Below are 23,614 nucleotides of genomic sequence, written 5' to 3' on the forward strand. Positions count from 1 at the left end.
ATTTCGACGACGAATACCTACAGCACGCTTCGAAAGTCTCGACGAGGATTTCATGTTGGTGGTGGGGGGAATGGGAATGTTTCATCAAATATTGCACAGAAGTAGGTAGGTAGTAGGTACACTGACAAGGTAGATGAGTATATACCTGCAAAGGTACTAAAGCGGACTCGTATGTATTTAAAAATCCAATTTTAGTCCAAAAAATTGTTTCGAATTGTTTCGAGCAGTTTTGCAGCCTTCACCGGATTTATAAGAATAGAAGTTTCCACGATATTTTTCCGAATCTGAAATTTACTTCGTATCTCAAAGTCAATTCCCAACATACCCGCTCGATTGTAAGTGATTTCAAGCCGTTTTTGAATCCTTCAGATATTCAAAAAGTGCTATTAAACAGGGACGTAGCGAAGTGGTTTCGCTGGGGGGGGCAAGGATCCTGAGATTCCCAACTAATTTGACTGAAAATTCCCAACTTATTCGATTGAAAATTCCCAAGTTGGATGAAAAAAGAGGGTATTTGAGTTACAAGTAGTAAGGGGATTGTATCATGACATTTTGTAGCCAAAAAATTATAACTTTAATCAAAACTTTAACGTGCTGAACACTCTGGTACGTTAAAAAAATTTGAAAAGCTGGTGGTTCTGTTTGGAATGAAATAAAAAATTTGCATTTTTTATAAGCTTTGAATATTATGAGTATTTCTGGAATTTTCTGTTTAACTTTCATATTTTTAAAACTTTTAAAAGCAGCAAGTATTTTGAATGGCCCGAGCGAAGCGAGGGCAAAAGTTTTGGAAAATTTATGATTTGAAAAGTAGAATAACATCAATTTTAATGAAAGAATTCGGTTTTTCTAATCTCAACATTTTTCAAATTCAATCATAGATATTTAAAAATATTGTAACTTTGTAGATGAGAATCAATTTGGGCCGAGCGAAGCGAGGCCAAAAGCTTTGAAAAGTTTGTAGTTCGCAAAGTAGAACAACATCAATTTTAATGTAAGAATTCGGTTTTTCTGATCTCAACTTTCTTTTAATTTTACCAGTGGTTTTGTGAAATTCATAGAGTGAAAAAAATAACTAAATTGGCCCGAGTGAAGCAATGGCAAAAGTTTTGGAAAATATGTGACTTGGAATGGAAAAGTAGAACATCAATTTTAATAAAGGAATCCAGTTTTTCTGGTCTCAATATTTTTCAAATTCAATCATACGTTTCTTGAAATTGTAACTTAGTAGAAACGAATCAAATTGGGTCGAGCGAATCGAGGCTAAAAGCTTTGGAAAAATTGTAATTCAAAAAGTAGAACAATATCAAATTTAATGAAAAAATTCGGTTTTTCTGATCTCAACTTTTTAAGAAATTTATCAATAGTTTTTTGAAATTTTCAAGCGTGAAAAAAAAAACAAATTGGCCCGAGCGAAGCGAGGGTAAAAGATTTTAAAAATTTGTAATTTCAAGAAGCAAAACAGTTGTAATGTTGACGTGAAAAGACACAACAATTGCCCGAGCAAAGCGAGGGCAAAAATTTTTGAAAAAAATGTGAATTTTAGTTGGGAAAATCATGGATTTAGAAACTGTTTTGGCTTCAAAAGTTGGGAAAGTTTTTAACTTTGATGATTGTAAGAAATTCTAATATTTGAAAACTCCAAAACTGAAATACTTATTGTCGGAATTTTAGTATTTTCCCAACTTTCTTATATTTCTCACAATTTCCCAACTTTTCCCAACTTTCGCGGAACACTGGGGGGGCAGGCTGCCCCCCTAGACCCCCCTTCGCTTCGTCCCTGCTATTAAAAACTTGGAAATCAACTACATATATACTTGATTGACCGTTAGTACACTACTTGTACCTAGTACGTACTTCTACCTACCAATCTCTCGATGATTATCAATGATGTGCTTGATTCATTTAGGTGATAAAAGCTATACATTTTGCCTTATCTGCATTCCATTTTAATAAGCAACCTCTCGAGATATCAAGCATTTCAAACTCATATGTATACTCGTACAGTTCTAACTAGGTATCGGCGCGTACTACATACCACCCGACTCTACAGTAGTACAGGATGTATCTTTCACTTGGAAATCTATTATTTTACTCGTTGGCCACAATTTATATCACGGGATTGCCCATAAATCACGAATGCGAATCAGTAAGTGATATGTACAAATTTTAGTTATATTATAGACATTACACGACTAATATTTGAACACCGTGAACTTTTTTCAGGTCAAAACCTTCAAAACCAGAATGGATGCGATACTAAAAAATATGTCAGATCAGCAACTAATTGGCGGCTTAGAAATGCAACTGAATTGGTACGGAAAGGCGATCAAATTGGAAAATGAAGCGATCAGATTGGAAAAGGAATTAGTGAGGACCTAATTTAATTTTTATACATAATTTTGCCTCTCTGCTCATCGTTTTCGAGTGCTCTAGCTTCCTCCTCCCCCCATAATCATACTTGATTTTATTCACACCTTCATGAAAAAAGGTCTGTACAGGAAAGCTAGACTGCATCTGGAAGAAAGAGAGAAATCAGGCCAAATTCAAGTTGAATTGTTTCAGTAGCAGTAGGCAGTTGAGAATTTGTATAACTTAATCTACTGCGCGAGAATGAATGCTTTAGATTCAATAATTTCTGATTATCGACTCGCGTTGCGATAAGATATCATTAGACGAGACTAAGAGGATTGAATTTAAACTCGAGATTTGCAGGTGAACAGTGAATAGGGGCGTACATGTCTCAAGCCAGTCCGTGCGATTATACATATGTACACATATTCCTATTGCACCAGTTTTTTTCAATTCTTTTACTTCTCGCAGTTTACTCACTGCCATCGTCATAATTTTTTAGGCGTCAAAATGCGACGAACTGCAAAAATTGCGACCGTTTTTTGCAATACGTAAGTGGATCGAAACACAGGAGGCATTCCTTGCACCGGAATACGGAGACCCAAGAGCAATTTTTAAAGATATGCGTACTAGGATGGATTACCACGAAGAAAAATGGCGTAAGATTTTAGAAAAAACCAACGTGCCCATGGTACAAACAATACTCAAGTTATTGCAAGATAATCGCATATCTAAAGGCGACTTTTGTCGAATAGTCGGCGGTTTCTTCAGTATGGCTAATGGAGGTATAAATGCACCTACGCTCGGATCGTACACCTCAGAACAAATGGAATCCATTCTTCGGGATGAATATGAGATCTATGATGACACTACGATCCATTGTATTACTCGTGTACTCATGAAATCGTAAATAAATAAAGAAATTGTCGATGTAACGAAGCTTTTACGGTGTACAAAACAATCAGGGTGGATCACAAAAAGAAAGAAAGTGTCGGAAGATTTTGAAATTCAGCGGAGGTTTCAAATTTTTGATTTTTTTGGGACCGACCGACCGACCCCCCCCCCCAACCCCTCCCCTCCTCTATATTTTTCAATTTTTGACCCAAAATTGACAAAAAAAAAATCTTTTTTTTTCAAAATCAAAAAGTTGCCAATTGTACCAAGTTCCACTTTTTCGACAATTTAACTAGAAAAATGATTTTTTTGGCGGTAACTGCCAAACTCCAAGTTGGAACAGTCCCGAGTGATTGAAAAATTTCAAATTTAAAGAAAACAAACTTCACTCGACCTGCTTCAAAAGGAGGAATATGGACTTCAATAATGGTGATCTTCTCGCTATCCTAATGTGAGGAACACCCCCCCCCCCCCAAAATTGTTGACCGAAACCTTTGCGTCTAAACTCCAAACCCAAAACCGGGCTGATTGACTATGGAATGAGCCAAATAATAAAATTATATAGACACATAGCCAGCTGCTAGATTTGTGGGACATACTGTAGGTCTAGGTAGGTACATAAGCAAACCTGGTGTACACTGTTGACTGTACACAGCTACCGCAGACGAGTTGAACGCAGCAACCAACGATGCGAACGAAGCGAAGGAAAAAAACCAGCGAATTGTTCGACTCGAAGGACAAACGTGTCCGATACCAGAACGACGGGCGCGACATTTTGAAACATTTTCGTTGACATTTGATACGGCGAATTTCATTATTCGTAAAACCTCTCTCCGTATTCCCATTGGAAATTTGAAATTTTTTCTTTTAAAGATGACCCGAACGTTGGAAAAAGCTGCAGGGCACCTCGCTCTAGAATATCGTATCGTGGGTACTCTATGCTCTTACGAGTACCTTACCTACCAACGTGGTCTTGAGGGAATCGAATGCCTACCAACCTATCGACCTATTTGTTGATAAATCCCTTCACCGCTCCGCGCGCTGTACCTACTAGTTCGACTCGAATGATTAAAAAACAATTCCACCATTTTATGTACATTTGTTCGTTTCAAAGAAAAACTTTACATCCGAGTAATTGAAATTGAGACCAGACCACTCGACTCGTCGAGTACGAGTACAAGTACGAGTACGAGTATTGTAGCTCGAGGCTTCAATTTCATACTCGTATGAATTTCTCAATAGATAGGTTTATTAAATTTTTATACAGTACGTCCGTCTCGTCTCGTCTCGTCTCTCTTTCTTTCTACCCTACATTTTTGTTATTCTCTCGTCCTATACAACAAATTACCTACTTACCTACCTACCTACCACGATTGGTACAAAATAATTTTCAATCGACTAAAGATTCGGACACGCGTGATTTATGTAAGAAGAGCAGGGGACCAAAAAAGTAGGTATACCTACCTACGTACCTATAAACCGCAAAGTGAAATTACTTGCGAGAGGAACACGACGAACCAAGTGTTTACTCGCTCACGTTATTATTGGCGGATGAAATTAAATCTAAAAGGTTTAAACCTTATTCGACGAAGCTAACAAAGCGCCTTGCCTCGCCTCGCCTCGCGCCTCACCAACACACCATACGCGAGTATTCGAATACGACTCGCAAAGTTGGTACTTCTCTCGATGAAATAACTCCACAAAGGAAATTATATGTTTAAAATAAGCTTCAACACCCAGTTCGTTCACCAACATATGTGCGAGTATAATTTTCATTAGTATACGTATCTGTTTTTTCGAATTCATAAATTTCCCGCCCACCGAGTCGTCGCCATTTGTACAATACCGCCATAAATTCGATATACGAAACGAACGTATACGTACGTGTCGACACACCACACCACACCACGCCACGCCACGCCACGCCAGCGCCATCTCCGGTCCTCAATAAATTTACCCTCATCGCTTCATCGCTACAGCGCTACAGCTCACCTCATCTCGACGCATTCGCCAAATTTACACGTGTTTTGGCGGCGACTGGCGTTCAAAACTCGTGGCTTAATCTTTCCGCGCAACAACGATAAAAATTTTTCGCAAATTTTAACTGACGTTTATTTAATAACGAAAAAACCAAAAAAAAACAAAAAAACGACAACAAAACGCTATCAAGAGATGGGTCTCAGCATCTTTTTTCAACACCCTCTTTCCTCTGTCGCTCTACACGTCTTGCCTTTGGTACACGAGGCGCGGCGGTAGCGCAATGGTAACCGAATTACCATTCGCCATTCGCCATACGCCATACGAGAGTATACTTTGGTTATCAAATTAGCATAATTTGCAAACCATTTTCTGCAATTTGATATCGCGTCGTTTTATGAACGTAGCAATATTGCATATTAAGCAAATGTACAAATACATTTATACTTACTGATACTCGCTACGAAGTTACGACGCGGAACGAATCTACTCGTACTCGTACTCGTACTCATTCTCGTAGTTTGTATGTACTTGAAATACGCGTAGATATCTGTTACGTAAACGTACCACGTGTACGATATCCTACGTAAAGTACATATACTAATCGTACAACAGTAAACTACGAGTAGGTAGTACCTACCTATGCTACGATACCAAGTGAGAATCGTTTCCTCCGTGTGTAATGTACGCGTAGCTCTCGCATAGGGGAAACCGAGTACCGTTTTTAAATATGATAAATGGTATCGGGGATTTAGATAGTGTTTTATTTATCGTCAAATTTTATAAATACGAGCTGATACCGCCGCTACGCTTGGTACGCTACGCTATACTAAAAATACTGAGGCAATACATTACACGCAATTTTATTGATAACACATAGACGTATGACCGAACGTTTCAGCAAAACTTGTTGCCTTCTTCAGCGGTAACACGATACTAAAATACACAACGAAAAGCGATACGTAAGACGATCTAACTTTTCTCCAACTTCGATATCGTCATCGTTGTCGCCAAGTTCGACATTAAAATGGATAATCAAATTTTACCCTCAGCGGCGAAATTCTCTCTCGATGAAGTGTTCGTTTTTTCCCACAGTTTTTTTACACGATCGAGAAAAACTGAATAATATCTTTTTTCTGGAAAAGTCACAGGAGAAGGCGATGAAATCAAATCCAAAAAAAAACACTCACGCAAATGCGTAAGAAGACCAACTTTTCTTCAAATACAAATCTTTTGCAAACGAATTGATTCGTAAATAATTAATGAAATAGTACCTACTTAATCAATTTGTGGGGGGGGGGGAGGCAAGGGATGAGCCTCCGCAAATGCTTTTTTTAAGAACTGTGAATAAATTTTCTCGATAAGCTGGCGCCCCCTGAAAACAGTAGTTCAACTACTGGCCAATCATCCCATCATCAGTCGATCATGCACCCTACAACCAGGTTAAAACGGCCCTTCTCAGGGCCTCTGACAAGGACACCTCCCTTAAGGATCATGCCCATAAACATAGAGGGCCTGTCAGGGACGAAGGAACAGCTGAAATGGTTAAGAACCTGAACATAGACACGATTGCCATTCAAGAAACACACAGGCTCAGAGAAAGCCTGAAGCCAAAAATTGAAGAAATGAAACTTATTATTGATGGACCCCATGAGAAATATGGAAGTGCCATACTAGTTAAGCTGAACAAGGAGGTAAAAAGTACTTCACTGTCTAATGAAAATAATGTTGAGATTTTAACAATTGATATGGGAAACTGCTTAATCTCATCTGTTTACAAACCACTGGATGTAGAATTCACATGGAAAGAAAACAGCAATGTCCCACCCACAGAAACAAGGATAATATTATGTAGTTGGAGACTTCAACAGCGATAGTGTAAGCTGGGGATATGCTGAAAATGATACAGATGGTGACCTAGTGGAGAAATGGGTTGAAGAGCAGCAGCTGAGCTTGGTCTTTGATGCAAAACTGCCGTCATCCTAGTGAAAGATGGAAACGCGGATATAACCAAGATAACATTTTTGTTTCTGAGCAAATCTCAAGTCTATGTCACAAACAAGTAGCAGATCCAATTCCCCGAACCCAACACAGGCCAATTATGTGCGAAATTAAGGCGGTCATCGGCCCAATTAAATGTGAAAACCCACCTCCAAGATTCAATTTCAAAAAGGCCAATTAGGAAGCTTTTAAACAGGCAATCGAAGAAAAGATACGATGACCAACTGCTAATACCAGAAATTATGAACTCTTCAATGAAATCGTTAAGAAAACCTCAAAACGCACCATGGGAGTAATAAGGTGACATCTCAAAAAAGTGAAATTTTACAGGAGAGTGATTTTCTTATTTTTTTAAACTTGATTCATTATTTTTATCAACTTATAATTAATTGTGAGGAATGAATAGCACCTCATTTTAAAGATCTGGTATCCTACCTTCATTTAGCATAAGAACACTTTGAAAAATAAAATCTTAAAGAAAAAATATTTCAATGTTTGGAAAACATTTTGAGTTAGCACCTTTCATTAAAGTTGATGTGGAGGCGAAAGGAAGCGTCCAAAAAAAATTTCATGACATCAAAGTTGTAGAGAATTAAATTTCCAATCGACGTAATGTCGTTAGTTTTTTTCTAGAGTGCTTAGTTTTTGAGTTTTTCTCAAAAAACTAAAATTTCATTATGTGTGCAAATTCATTTTTCTGAAAAGTGATCAATTTAAAAAATTTTTTCCATTTGGTACAAACCAATAAAAAATGCACTCCTTGTGACTATTTCTAACTGACAAACATTCAAAACAATCAAAACTGTTTATTAACACTTTGTATGTACAAAATTTGCTCAAAAAAGGTGGAGTTTTTTGAGATGTCACCTTATAACTCCGAACAACTTGCAATGTTGTTGAGATTTTGAGTTAGGCCATTTGGGTTTTTTACATGATCCAGATACTGTAACCAACTCAAAGTGTTATTTTTGGTTGAGGGGGGTCATACAAGCCCCAAAAATGCAAAAACATCAAAATCAATTTTTTTTGAGATGTCACCTTATTACTCCCGAGGTGCGAAAAGATCATATTCCAAAGGGAGCAAGAAAGGAATATATCTCTGGAATGGAGCTACACCTTATGACACAATACAAGGAGTATGTTAAAAAATTTAATGAAAATCCTTTCAGTGAGGAAACCATTGAACTGGGAAATCAATTTAGCAAGCGATAATAGCAGAATCTAGACAGAAAAAATGGCAGGAATTAGTAGAAAAACTGGATTTCTGAAAAGATAGCCAAGGAGCCTGGTAACTGTTGAAGAGACTTGATGGAGGCAAAACCCAACAGTGCAATTTCACTCGGGTTACAGCTAACCAAATAGCTCATCAACTACTCCTGAATGGCAAAACTGACAGCAAAAGCAGCCGAACAAAAGTGGAAAGATGCGCGGATGTGGAAGTGAATAACTTTGCCATACCAATTACTAACAAAGAAGCAAAGTCCGCAATCAAATTGTCCAAAAATAGGAAGGCTGCTGGTGTGGATAACACGTATACTGAACAAATCAAACACTTTGGAACCAAAGACAATAAATTGGACTCAAAAACTGTTTAATGCCTGCATAAAAACTTCAAAAATGCCAAGACTATGGCAACAGGCGCATGTTATTGCATTACAGAAACCAGGCAAGGATGCAAATGACCCAGAGAATTACAGGTCTATCTCCCTGTTGTGTCACCTATACAAGATTTTTGAAAGAGTCATTTTAAATCGCATGGCTGACGTGTATAGATGAGGGGCTGATCAAACAGCAGGATGGATTTAGACCAGGAAAATCATGCACTGGCCAGATATTACACTTAACACAGCACATTGAAGATGGCTTTGAAAAGAAGAAAGTCACTGGAGTAATATTTTGTTGACCTCGCAGCAGCTTTTGACACAGTGTGCCACTGACTACTCCAGTATAAAGTGTACAAACTTACAAAGGATTTCAAATTTACACAGATAGTCACTATGTTGATGAAAGACAGAAGATTCTATGTGACACTCAATGGTGAAAACAGCACCTGGAGGCGGCAAAAGAACGGATTGCCCCAGGGCAGTGTTTTGTCACCAATTCTCTTCAACATTTACACCAATGACCAACCAAGTAGACCAGATACTAACCACTTTCTGTATGTAGATGATCTTGCACTAACTGCCCAACATGATTTGTTTGCGGAGGTGGAGTGGAGGACATCCTGAACCAGGCTATAGAAGAACTGGACACTTACTCTAAAGATAACCACCTCAAACCAAATCCAACAAAGACAGAGACATGCTCTTTTCATCTCAGAAATCGTGAAGCAAAGCGTCAATTGAATATTCGATGGGGTGGAACAGATCTGAAACATGCAGATAAACCCAAATACCTGGGTGTAACCGTAGATAGGTCCTTGACCTACAAAAGGCACTGTGAGGTGAATAAAATGAAAGTTGCAGCCAGAACAAATATAATTCGCAAACTAGCAAGCAGCAGTTGGGGAGCTAAGCCCCAAGTTATGAGAGCATCTGCACTGGCACTGTGCCATTCAGTGGGGGAGTATGCCTGCCCTGTTTGGAGTTGTTCAGCACATGCAAGTAAAGTTGATATACCCTTAAACGAAACATGTACATTGGTGACAGAGTGCTTATGCCCAGCACCATTGAATAACCTATATGATAAGTTGAGTGGAATTGCCCCACTAGCAGTCAGATGTTAGGTTGTACCATAGTAGAGAAGACAAAGATGCTAAAAAATCCGCTGCATCCTATGTATGGATATGAAGAACTGGCAGAAATCCGCCTCTTAGATCTAGACACAGTTTCATGAAAACAGTTGAAGAACTAAAAGATACCACTAGCACAGGTAGATGTCACATATGGAATGCAGGTGTTGAGGGAAGAACTAGGCAGGAAGCCCTACCAAGCGGAGAATATTTGAAATATATGGACTGTGGAAAACACTTGACAGATTGAGGAGCGAAGTCACACAATCCAAGTACAACCTTCATAGATGGCAGCTGGCTGATGATGATCTGTGTGAATGCGGTGATGTTATGACTGACAAACACTTATTTGAGTGTGAATTTTCAGGAAAAATTGATCCTGGCAAATTAAATGGGACACTTGACGATGAAGGAGTTAGATTCCTTGAGTACTGGCAGGAGAAGGGTATTTAGATTTAGACTTGGATTAAGATTTAGATTGAGTTTTTCATGTTAATTTAGGCATGTCGACCGGATACCAAAAAAAAAATCAATTCGTTGGCGAATAATTCGCTAAAAATAAATCTATTTGTACGCGACTGGTTTTTTCAAAAAATTAATCAATTTGTTTACGAATGGATTCCCTCAAATGAATTGATACTCTCGCAAACAATTCACTAAGAAATGAATCAATTTATACGTAAACAATTCGTTTGAAAACAGATCAACTTGAAAAATCAACTTCAGATATTCAAGAAACATAACCAAATCAATAGAGACTTTATTCAACATTTTCTCCTTCCAAAATTTCTTCGAACCATGCTATGGGCTAATTAGCATGAAAAATACTGTTGGGGGTCTGTGTGTGTGGGGGGCGGAGGTTGGGAAAATGCCAGTCTCACCCCCCCTCAACCACAATACATCACTTATTGTTAGTTACGCCTCTGACCCGGATGTTCGTGTATGTGTGATTACTCGATTCTGTATACCTACTAATAATATTTCGTTGCGTACCTATCTAGTATTTGCACGTCGCTCGATGTACCCAACCTATACCTATACCTATACCTCGTACTTATAGATTTGTATGAACTTTATTGCGAAAATTCCGGTTATTGAGAAGGTTTTTGTGATTGAGAAATAGAAATCCGCTCGACGTTGACAGCGTTTTACGGCGGTGATGGCAGTGGCATGGCGTAGTTTATTCGTAGATAATTCGTTTCGTGACCAAAATTATAATGTTTGTAGGAATCGCGTTGCATATACCTACTCCTACTCGTACCACTGTTGTGAGAAATTTTTTATTAAATTCGTTTATCTGCGAGCGTCTAAGCGTACGTGTGGCTCGTACGTACGTATTTTATTTGTCTACCTAATGTTGTGGAAGAAATTGAAATTTTTCCTTACACTCCCCTGCCCCCTTTTTTTTTGCAAAGTATCTACCAATAAAGTGGACGTTCGCTCGCATGATTCGATGCTAACGAGCTCTTTGCTAGATTTGCTAAATGGGACAATTTTTATTCATCAAATTTATACCCATTTTCGATCGATTTTTTTTTTTTTTAGCTGTTGGTTCGTGTCAGACGATTACCTAATGAAAAAAAGTAGATAGAATAAATTTTATCACGATGTAGCCTGCCGCCTGTAACTACGTATGTAGCAATAGTACTCATGCAGAAATATGTGCCAATCTGGAAACGCATTAAACGCAAACACATTTTAAAACAACGTAAGTACTAGGTTAGGTACAGGTACAAGTATGACATGAAAATGACGCTGCCGGCCTCAACAGCAACCAAATCCAAAGCAGCTGCAGCCGAAATCTACCTACGCTAGCAGATTAGATACGCGCGAAACCTTCAACATACGAGTATAAAAATCGAACTAAAGCTGTTTCGCTATTTGATACGAAAACTTTTTCCACTCTTTCGCCAAAAGTACGAAAAGTTTAACATTCCGATGTTCGAGTGCATTATCGTATTTTAAAATTTTATCATCTCTTTTCAGATGAGCTTGTAAGAACATGGTTGATAGTTTTACTTTACTTCTTACTTTTTAAGATACCGCCGGAACGGAAAACATGGAAAAGATTTTACTCGATGTAATGTAACCGCCGCCGCGCATTTTAAAAATTCCGCATTCCCGATGTTTCTCTCATTCTCGTCGGCCCAAAATAATTTTACATTTACGCCGTTTCGAGTTATGTAACCGCGGGGGTCTCTTCGTAATCCTTATATCAACTTTGGCGCGCGTTAAAATTACGAGTACCTACGTTGAGTACGAAATATGTCGAATTTTTGCTAATGTTGACATTCTTTCGTACTCTTCCTTAACATTTTCCATATGAACTGGAGGCAGGCTTCGGAACTGATTTTCGTCGTAGTTGCAAAAAAAAAAACAAATACCGAAAATTTCCATCGACGAATCTTTAGAAATTCGCAAAAAATCGAAAATCGAATATAAAGGCTGAAAATGTTCGTGTCAAGGTTTCAGAGAGTGCTCTTCAAAAAATCAAATTCTCGTTCGAATCGGAAGTGAACACGTCGACTTTCCTTTAAACGACGAATAGGGACGCTGTTGATAATTTTTTGTTTGAAAATCTTTTTTATAATAGGCATTGCAATAACGAAATCATTCGTTTCAAAAATCCCTATTCCTGCGTAATTTTCGAGAAATTTGAAGAAACAGTCGATATTTTTACACATTTTTCGCCGAGAAGAAAAAAAATAGGCTAGAATGAAAAATTGTTACCGATGATATTTTCTGGTAAAAATATCTCTACTAAAGTCTGTGCAATTTATTTAGAGACGGCTGAAGGAAACCTGACCGCGCACGTCGTCGTCGTGCAACTTTCGTCGACGATTCTCGCGATACAACGAGAAACATTTACGTGGAACGCGAAGCTCGGCTACGTAAATAAATTGCACGGACACGAGTCGGTGGTATTGTTCGCAAAAATTATCGATTTATTTAGCAACATTTCGTAATGGTATGGTACGAGTAAGAAGACATTGTTAAGAGGATAGAGATACCTTGAAAATAAACGTGAAATGTAGAACGGATAGATAAAATTAGTATTCGAGTTGCGAAATTTTTGAAATTTGTTAGTTAACGCAGATAGGAAGTCTCCAGAGACTCGGCGCGGCGCGGTGGCTAAAAACAAAACGCTAAACCGTCCAATTTTCCGATGCCGAATTCTTTTGACGAGGGAAAATTTTCGCCCAAGCTCGAGTAGGTACGTGGTACGTGGTACGTGTAATACCACAACTCCAGAACGGCCGACATTCCATCGTTCGGTATTTAAGATTTAAAAAGATAAAATATTTAACAACTTTATCCGCTTAGTTTTATACGAGTAGAACGAACGTCGAACGAGCACTATCAATACGACCGAGTTACTGAAAGTGTAGGTAGGTAAGGTATCGACTCGACAAAGAGAGAAAAAATCGCGAAACGAGTATACGACTAAGTATGTCTACTTGGACGTCGCGTAAGTAAATCAAAAAGTAAGAAAACTTGCCGGTGACGAGCGAAGATTTTTTTCTCATACTCGGAGCTCGACTCGCTGATTAAGCGGAATTGGGCGAGTGGAGGTGAGGTGTGCGGTGACATTGTGCCCAGATTTATAAATAATGAACTTTATTGCGAAGGGGGAAAAAAATCTTTCGTCGAGAGTCGTCAAACTCGGTTATATACACTATATAGTATACAGTATTTCGCCTTCCAGGCACTGTCGCTGTCGTCGTCAAATTCATAATTCTTCGGCTAATATAATAATTGCGAGAAGCGAAACTTTTTTCAGCTTGGTAAAAGAAACTTTTTACCGCGTAGCGCGGCGCATATTAGCGTATTAATGAAAAACGTTTTCGAAATTTTAATCACTAAAATGAATAATGGCGTAAGCTCGGCGCGGCGCGGCGCCTCAGCCATTGCTCCTTCGACGACAAACACGAGAAGCCAAAGTTTCGCTTCTCGTCACGTATCTGACATGAAAAACAGGACAATGTTCGTTGATACTACGGCTAAGTATGCGTGTGTGAGTGTCACTCTGTCTCTCTTTTACGTATCAACATATTCTATAGCGGAGCTGGCTCATGGCTGGCTGCTGGACAGCGAATAGCCGAGAATATCGCATGCCGGCTGATGAGGAATGTAATGGTATCACAACTCAACCCAACCCACACGCACAACTCGTGCTCAAAGTCTTTTGTTTCGACAAAAATTTTCGCTTTTTAGAAAAACTGCTACCAAATCTCGCTTTTTTTTCAAAAATCATCGAAAAGTCTCGCTTCTTCTTCGAAAAAGCTTCCAAAAAGCATAATAGTCCGGCATATGACAATAGGAGTAATTGCACCCCCCCCGGTTGATCCACCGGTACAGTTTTTTTCTTAAAGGAGACATCCTAAGGAACATTTTAAAGCAAACTTGCCCAAAAAAAAAGTTGGCTTTACTTACAAAATGGCGGCCATTTTGTAAGTAAGGCCAACTTTTTTTTGAGCACGCTTGCTTTAAAATGTTCCATAAGATGTCCCCTTTAAGAAAAAAGCTGTACCGGAGGATCGACGGGGGGGATGCAATTACTCCTATTGTCATATGCCGGACTATAACTCTTTGGCAATAATACCCAATTCCTATTTAAAATCTTGAATTTTGAAAAATTCACTGTCAAAAATTCCCGCTTTTCAGCAAAATTGCCAAAAAATTGCAAAGAAGGCTTGTCTTTTACACGAATCGCCAAAATGTCTCATTTTTTTCCAAAAATTGCCAAAAGTTGTATGTTTTTTTTTGGCAAAAGAACACAAAAAGTTTTACGCTTTTCCAAAAATTTGCCTCAATATGTCGGTCGCTGTTTTGCCAGAAATTGCTAAAAAAACATTTTTTTTTTCAAATTATTGAAAGTTTTGCTTTTTGCCAGAAATTACAAAATTCTCACTTTGCTGCCGCACACTGCCAAAAAAATCTTTATCAAATAGTTGCTGCAAAATCAACTTTTTGGCAAAAATTACAAAAAAGTATCGCTATTTTGGCACTAATTTCCAAAAAGTCCTTCTCTGGGTCGGTTTTCAAACCGATATCAACGTATAAGTGGGTATGCACAATGCAACTGGTTACTTTGATGAAAAAATTTTGAGCTTCCACCATCAACACTTTTCCTCTCCCAAATGTCTGACTCAAAATTCTAGTGTTTTCCTCACCTTTGAAGCCAACTCGCCAAAATTTTTAATTTCACGTTTTTAATAACTAGGTACCTTATCGACCTCGTAGTACATAATTCATAATTTCTTCAAAATTTCATTTCATCGAAATCGTGAATTTTCAAAATCTACCTACCAAATTTGATCAAAAAGGACAGTACTTACAATGTACTCAAAATTCAAACACGCAAACAATTCTCTTCCTCACGCGCGTATTATTTTAAAAAGAAAAAAAAGAGAAAAATTAACAACCTCGGAAAGTGAAAAAAATCCCCAGCACGCAGATAACATAATTGGTAATACAAATATCTTCCTGTGTACGTGATTATAAGCGTTCGCTGTTCAGCGCAGAATATCAATGGCAAATTGTACGCGTTTATTTTCGTAGGTCGCGTCGCAAAAACAATGCTAGCGCCTCGCCATCGCCATAGCGCCACCTTAGTGTACATAATATGCAAATTATTACACAATCCTGGGAAGCGGTAATTCGATGTCGTGTATGCAGCGAAGCTCTACATATTATACCGATATTACTTATTTACAAACAAGTACATACATCGATCGTCGCGATTTCTAATCGTAGTACGACTACGACTACGTACGAACATAAAAATCAAAATACTCGTATTATCAATTTCATCGATAATACTCGTATGTCTATGTAGGTACAATGTACATATACGAGTACAACAGCGAATACGCTATAAAACAAAAACCAGCCCGAAAAATAGGGATGAAAAAAGAGGAAAAACAACCCCTTTGCTTTTGAAAAGTCCATAAAAAATACGCGTTCGCGTTCACGCTGTTATTCTGGAAAACAATAATTTAATACGCTCGCGCTCGGAGACGAGAATCGAGAACGAATGGCGTTGACACGTTTTATTTATAAGTTTACACAAAATACGAGCAAATGCACGCGAATTCGGACCACGAAACGTATACTAAAAGAAACAAGCTTTAATTTTTGCGACAACGTACTCCAGAGACACTAAATTGTCGAGCATCAAGAATCTGCCCGAATAGCCGCAGCCACAATCTGTTAAGTTTCCAACTACTGTATAGTGTATACTCGTACACGGCTACACGCGCATCATGAAAGCCAGTCGTATAACCACTCGCTCCTTATACTTATTTATTGGCTCGGGCTCGGATGGTAAAAGGGAGAAAAAACATTCCTACATCTGGAAAAGGCATCACGCTTACACTTTGCTTTCGAGATTTCTACTCATTGATTTACGCCATCAATCCTAACTCAAGTATATACATACATACATAGATACGTACAACTTTAGAGGCCGCGTGAGTTTGAATTTATAACTTGGTAAGTATAGTTTTTCATTCGCAATTAACATCACACCGTTCAAAAATAAACAAAAATCATTCCTTGTAATGGCTAATGAATGAATATCAATGGCATTCACCACCACCCTGGTATCTGTCTACTATAATCCGGAAAGTTGAATTCGCGTTTTTTTCGCGCATTTTTCGTACCGCGTCACTGTCATCAATACCCATAGTTACCCCCACCTCCGCCTCCAAATCAAGTCTTCAAAGTGCCCCTAGATTTTAAAAATAATCTAATTTTTTTTTTTTTAGATTTAGTGACGTAGCCGTAATTTTACCCCGGAGAGAGCGAAACCAGATTTTAAGGCATGAAAAATCAAAATTTGAGGCAATTTTCCGAAAATTCTCCATAACGTATGATTACTCCAGGAAAATGCAGGCAAAATTACTGCTCGAGCGAACATTTTTCGAAAAACTTTGTTTAAAAAATGAAAAAACCCCATTTTTGCATGTTTTTTTTTTTTTCAATTTCTCACTCAATGGAGGATGAATAATTGCCCCAGTTTTCCTCCTTGGCAACCCCTTCTCCCTGCCTTCTCTGCATCGTTCATCATTTCATTCGAAAGAACGAGAGAATTGTCAAACAAAATTCACGCAACTTCTAATAAGGTTCGCCGTACTCATTGAAATCCAAAAACGAGACATTTTTGTGATTTTGGGAATACTTTTTTGAATTAAAAAAACTCGATGCAATGATCAGCGAAGCTTTCATTTGTTTCCTTACTCTCGAGATGTTGTAAAACTATCTCGTCGTTTTTGAACGATTATTTTTCAAAAAATGTGAAAAAAGGCTAAATGGTCCAAACGAAGCGAGGAGGGCGAAAGAAAACTTACGATTTGAAAACATTTTTCTATATTTTTTTTAAACCATTATGACAAAAAATTTGAGAAAACATGCTGGAAAATTCGTACAACCGACTGTTGAATTTTCAAAAAAAATGTCAAATGTCAAAAGTTGAATCAGAGTGTAAAATTGGCACAACTGCATTCCGAAGTATGAGCTATTCATTTCGAAACACATTAGGTAGGGGCTAGAGCGAGAAAAATTAGGATTTTTCTTGAAAATCTTCCCTGTTTGAACACTTAAATCCCCCTTCTACGTATGTAGAAGCACCTCCACACCTCCGGAATTGAAATTTTTTCTGGGCGACTTTTTACGAAAAAATACGAAGGTCTCCACTCAATTCGGTTGAAATCCTCCGAAATTCTTTATATGGGCATCGGCATACCTTTTCTACTTGCGAATCTACTTCGAAAACGTTAAATTTTTTCAATTTTCTAGACGTAGCAAAATATATACAGTGTAGGTTGCGTTGGAGTAAAATTTCGCAATACTTACAAGTGCTGTAAGCTACGTAGGTAGGTACTAGGTAGGTATATATGACGAGCGTGAAATATAGATAGGTGAAGAAATAAATTACAGTCGGACGGCCGACCGCAAATACCACCAAACATCGCTCGGCTAAAAGCGCGCAGAGTTAATTAAACTAAGAAACGCGACGCGACGCGACTTTTAGATGGGTAAATTTCGTCGAAAGTCGAAGCGGTTCTTATACGCGTATCGCGTATAAAAGCTTATTGATGAATTTACACCGAAAGGTGTTACTCTTTTACAATTTGTCACGTATGCTGAGAGGTAGGTATAGCGACAGGGAGTGAAGAGCAGTGGTGTAGCGTTAGATTGCGAAAATCGGGGCGAGAGCGAGTAATTCGAAGGTGAAAGATTTCACTCGTGCATGTGTTTGTGTAACTGCGTATGTGCCTCTGCCTATACGAGTACCTGCTACTCGTATCTCTTCTTTACATCACTGTAAGCTACGCGTATACGAAACAACCAACCTTAAATGACGTACACAATACACATAAACACATGACCCTGCGAGACCACAGAGTACGGTACATATACGAGACTGCTCTAACCACGTTTTCAACTTGCACATGACATCAACAACATGCAAATAAAATAGCGTGAAAATCACGTATAAGTTGGGTAAACGCAATATTGCGAATACGAACCAACGTCTAAACCTAAGTTATACGTACGAGTATTTGTATTTACGTTTTCGAGTCGACGAATCCGCATTTGCGAATAGGTAGGTATGAGTTACCGGTGGATCTCGTAGTACAGCTTTGGGCTGTTAGTAAATAATAATAGGAAACTAATACCCGCCAATTAAGTACCTATAGGATACCAATCACGATTAATACGAAAACGTGAACGAGAGCGATAATTGCTCTTTAATTTTACTCGAATTTCCAGCCATTTTATGTAGGTGGTAGTCAAAATACCTATATTAACAATTAAGAAAGCTATTCTAACTGCCACAAACAATTCTGAACCGAACAAAACTAGACTGAAAGTCAACATATTTATGATAACTTGAATTGAAAAATGCTCATCTCACTAAATTTAACAAATTTCTATTACTCGAGTACGTTGAAAAGTTCACTGTGATGATCACCTTCACATGAAAAAACAGCTGATACATCCTCCTTACCCGATTCCACCAAAAAATAGCACAAAATACGCGTTACAAATCGAAATAATGAATTGTAGCGGATAATTAGCCACTATCTACGAGCGACTACGAGGCTATGATGAGAAAATGTTGACTGAAGAGATAGGCGGGTTCTGCGCCAGGAATGAGAAATCTGACTTCCAGTTGCCTCGGGACGAACAGAAAAGGAAGAGAACAGTTCGTTTACAATGAAGTGTCTGAAGAGTTGTGATGAGAAATAGCCATCGGAAAGGCAAGCGGGTTCTGCGCCAGGAATCAAAAATCTGACTTCGAAATGCCTCAAAACGAACAGGGAAGGAAGAGCACACACAGTTCACGAGTATCTGATGAGCTGTGATCAGACATTTAGACCAGAAAATCAAGCGGGTTCTGCGCCAGGAACGAAAAAATCTTACTTCCAGTTGCCTCGGGACGAACAGAAAAGGAAGAGAACAGTTCGTTTACAAGTGCCTGAAGAGTTGTGATGAGAAATAGCCATCGGAAAGGCAAGCGGGTTCTGCGCCACGCAATCAAAAAATCAGACTTCCCATCGGGCAGGAACGAAACTAAAAGTTTCTCTTGGAGAGGAGAGGGGTTTTCCGATTGTGAGAAAAAAATGTCAATTTTGCCGAATAAAACGAAAGTTGAGAAAACAATGAAATTCTGCCAGTTAATATTTTAGGAGTAGGTAGGTAGGTCTTCTTATAGCCAATCGTGAGTTCGTGACTTTTAAAAAAATGTCGTTTTCCGTGTTCGATTTTTAGAAGCCTCAAACGTGGAATTTTTTATTTTGTGAAAAAAAAAACGTATTTTGATGAGTGAAAACCCAACGTTGTTTAATGTGTCAAGAGTATGTTTTTTTCAGTTACGAAATTTTATTTCAGAATTTAAATGATATTTTTCCAGAGACTCCAACTTTCGAAAAAGAAAAGCAAACAGACCCGAATTAACTGACGGTGAAAGCTTTTAAAAATTTGTATTTCGATAGGTGAAAACACAATGTTTCTCATATTATGTCAAGAGTTTGATTTTTTCTGTTTCAAAATTTTAGAATTTGATTAACATACATATTCCAACTTTGAAAAAGAATAGCAAACGGGCCCGAACGAAGCGAGGGTAAAAGCTTTCAAAAATGTGTAATTCAAGTTCCAAAAAAGTAGGCAAAATAGCTTCTTCATCGAGTCTAAAAAAAATTTTAAATTCGTCAACTTTGTCAAAATTCACCTGATTTATCAAAATTTGATAATTTACCGAAATTTTCCGACTTTTCAAAAAGTTACACAACTTTGGAGGCTCCACTACTCCACCCCCCCATTTCATCATTGTCCAATCGCCTTAGAACGAATCGAGAAGGAAGAGAATAGAATGCGTAGTTCATTTTCAAGTATCTGAAGAGCAACACGTATGATTAGAAATACTGATCAGAAAGGTAAGCGGGTTCTGCGCCAGGAGTCAAGAATTGTACTGGCAATTTCCCGAGGCAGAAGGTAGGTAGGTAGGTATCCAAACTGTCGGAAGTATTTTTAAAGCGGATAAAGTTAAATTGAAAGAGTAACTGCAATTAGCGGCTAAAATTTCAGGCGCTTGATGAATTTTTCAAAATCAAATTTGGGTCAAAAATAGAAAAAAAAATTAAAATTTTACCAAATTTACCAAGAAATCCGAATAGATTAAAAAATGTTTCGAACCGTTTAGGGCAGTTCTGAGTCGTCTGGAGGTGCCCTCCCCCCCTCCAAGAAATTCAATACACGATGTAGAAGTATCGAGTGAAACGAAGGTACGAGTACCTGGATTGGTCTCTACAGAATACAGATAGATACACACTACGAGACGAGAAGAGAAGAGCAGAACAACTTGGCGATTCAGCCTTTCGAAACGAAGCAAAAAATTTCCATAGTGATTTTTTTTTTCAACGCGCGAAATATCCGAACGAGTCTCTTTAAAAAGATACTTCGTATAATTGATTGGAATTTTATTAAAATCAGCCGCTCGTACACGAAAAAAATCTGTCGCGTCGTTATTTTAATTCGCGAAAATCCCCGGGTAGGTAGAGATACGAGTACGGCGCGGTGCGTGACTGCGTGTTCTGTGTCGACCAAATTGCTCGATAGCGGCATTTTTCCATTTTCCACGCCAAGCAAAGTGTGGCACGCAGTAAAGTAGAGAAACGTAAGGTACATAAGTAAGTGGTCTCTCGTGCTCGTATAGGTAGGTATATGTACGCTAACGAGCTACATCTATACTACCTATAAGCCACGCGTAAGGACCAGCAGGCAGACACATGTCGTGTCCGATGGATGTTTTCGAGTCGATTTGAATAGATTTCAACGGCTCGACGCCGTTCCGCAGCCGCAGCCGCAGCCACACCATTACCGTTATTAACTTACTGCCATTGCCAGTGCATACGAGAGTACCTACGCGTGCTCGTAAATTACGATAAATCTAGCGAAAAGTTTGATAAATGCGTATTAAGCCTGCATGGTGATTGGTGGTGTTTGGAATTCTCCAATATCAATTACTTACGTGAAATAAGTAATTTCACACAGTTCGTCCAGAAAATCATGTTTTGCGTTCCTCATTTTCGACCAATTTTTAAGAACGCACGCAAAAATCAGAAACTAAGATTGGCTGTGCCTATTTCTTTATGAATACTCCTCTATAGATACATTTTGGACGAATTCGAATTTGTTGCTCAAAACTCGTTTGGTGAAAGGGGTGAGGTGGGGGGATTTTTTTGGGTTAAAAATTTTCTCAGCGGTATCCAACAATGTTTCATCAAAGTTTCAAAAATCCGACTACACGACAGGGGCATTTTAGCTTTTATACCCAGGAGTACCTACCCTTTGGTACCTACACATACACACCCAAACCCAAAAAATTGCGATTTTTTTTACTTCGAAAATTCCTCCTTTTTGAGAGTCCGCATTCTCCATAGGGACGCTTCTGGTGCGAAAAATTTTTCGGACGACTATCAACAAATAATGGAGGTCTCTACTCTGACCACATTATTTTTTCCTGGTCCACCCTTAGAGGTACACGTGAATTCAAATTCTGTACAATACTCAACGTATTCTAATGTGAAAAATATTCGCTACTTACCCTAAAAGGGGAATATTGAAAATACGACGACGGAACGGGGCTGCTTTCATGATAAGACTGGTGCGACGGAGACGAGTAACACTGCGACGATATCTTGTACCTCTCGACGGTACCGGACATGATTCCACCTTCACGCGCTGATCAAGAAGAGCAAACTTTCAAATTCACATAGGTTTCGTCCTTCGCTTAGCTTTTCTTCGCATCGCATGCTTTGGTGGGCCTGTAATCAAAATTATACCGCAAATAGAATTAATATTTTTTACATCAAATCTCGACTCGTGTTGCCGAAATACGTGAGTACCTAGTCGACTAGTTTTTCATAGATGGAGATTTTTATACCCATTAGGTACAGGTACGTACGTAAGTATGTACTTCCACTAACTACCTGTAGTGTACTCATCCAGTGGGAGCCAGAGTGAAAGTGATGCAGACCAGTTAGAAACCAATCAGGCCCAACAGCAAAAAACCATCAGTCACCACAAGAGCAGTCCATCCATAATGGAGTGTTATTTTAATACCCATTCCAACCTCAGAAAGACAATAGCCCTAAACAAACCACAGTGTGCCAATAGCTTACTTAACATTAGTAACATAACAATAGCAGAAGATGGAGTTCAATCAACTTATGAAGATACGGCCAGGGCCTCTGTAGTCAGCCAGAAATGAACCAGCCCAAAAGCTGAAGGCGCCACGGTGGCCAGCGTGTTGAAATGTGCCCAAAAGCACACAGCTTCGCGTGTGGCAGCCGGAGAAAATCTGGAGGCCAAAGGGTGCTCCCCTCAGGGGGGTGGGTTCCAGGTGGAAACTACACACCTCTGTGACCACCATACAAAAATGCATCTTATTTGTTAGAAAAACTTTTAAACACACACAAAAACCGAGGTTGGACAATCCTATTAGTCAACAATCAATCCTTGGTAAACACTTTGCTGATATCGAAAACCAAAATGTGGCATGTAACATAGTTGACAAGGCGATGGATCAGTTGATCACTGATGGTTAACTGGGCCATCCCTACTCTCTGATATTTTCACATCACATATACCAACCCACAATGCAGTATCTTGTACTAAGAAGGATAAAAGGGAGATTCTACCGCCCAGTTGGACCGGCTGCTGTAGGTTGTCTACTGCCATACAGCAATTACCTACAAATGGGCGAAATAACCCTGGCTGGGGTGGAGAAAGTTCTCAAACAAGCTGAGAAGGAACTAGAAAAGAAAATCCAACACTCCAACTGGGGAAAGATAGAGACCAAATCAAATGGGATCTTCACCCGCGGAGGAATTAGAGGATGCTCTGTTTAGACATTACCCATAGTTTGCCCTGGCCCATTGTGTCAGCAGAGACTTCAGGATGTCCAAGGGCATTGCGCTCCTATTCAAACGAGCCTTCAGTAACCAGAACACTCTGAGGTCAAGGGGTGTTAAGGTTGGTGAAGTAGTTGAGCTCAAAAAAGGTGGAAATTACATCCTTTACGCCATCACCAAAGCACAGTACAATAGGTATTATAAGCCGTCAATCAAGGACTTTGTAACGACAATG

The 23,614-nt window shown here is 38.8% G+C and overlaps 2 protein-coding genes across 6 annotated transcripts in view; one reads left to right on the forward strand and one right to left on the reverse strand.

The window, feature by feature from the left end:
• The window catches only part of CngA (Cyclic nucleotide-gated ion channel subunit A), a 253,350-nt gene that overhangs the window by 124,326 nt on the left and 105,410 nt on the right, over nt 1-23,614 (reverse strand). For 4 of the 5 annotated variants that reach the window (XM_065366951.1, XM_065366952.1, XM_065366950.1 and 1 more), the window contains one exon: nt 22,071-22,290. In XM_065366951.1, coding sequence (XP_065223023.1) covers nt 22,071-22,190 — 120 coding nt within the window. In that variant the 5' untranslated portion in view covers nt 22,191-22,290. Of the gene's footprint in view, nt 1-5,674; nt 5,695-22,070; nt 22,291-23,614 lie in introns of those variants that run through there. The other variant, XM_065366954.1, reaches the window with a different exon arrangement.
• LOC135847850 (uncharacterized) lies at nt 1,996-3,275 on the forward strand. The gene is made up of 3 exons (XM_065367579.1): nt 1,996-2,149; nt 2,227-2,370; nt 2,855-3,275. Exons 1-3 carry the CDS (start codon nt 2,063-2,065, stop codon nt 3,260-3,262), a joined length of 639 nt encoding a protein of 212 aa, XP_065223651.1. The 5' UTR covers nt 1,996-2,062; the 3' UTR covers nt 3,263-3,275.

The sequence above is a fragment of the Planococcus citri genome, chromosome 5 (genome assembly GCF_950023065.1).
Source record: "Planococcus citri chromosome 5, ihPlaCitr1.1, whole genome shotgun sequence".
Classification (NCBI taxonomy): Eukaryota; Metazoa; Arthropoda; class Insecta; order Hemiptera; family Pseudococcidae; genus Planococcus; species Planococcus citri.

Excerpts from the sequence above, each read along its gene's own strand:
- LOC135847850 (XM_065367579.1), top strand. The coding sequence starts at position 2,063 with ATGTATCTTTCACTTGGAAATCTATTATTTTACTCGTTGGCCACAATT. Across the intron at positions 2,150-2,226 it reads TAAATCACGAATGCGAATCA|GTCAAAACCTTCAAAACCAG; the intron begins GTAAGTGATATG and ends AACTTTTTTCAG. Across the intron at positions 2,371-2,854 it reads TCAGATTGGAAAAGGAATTA|GCGTCAAAATGCGACGAACT; the intron begins GTGAGGACCTAA and ends ATAATTTTTTAG.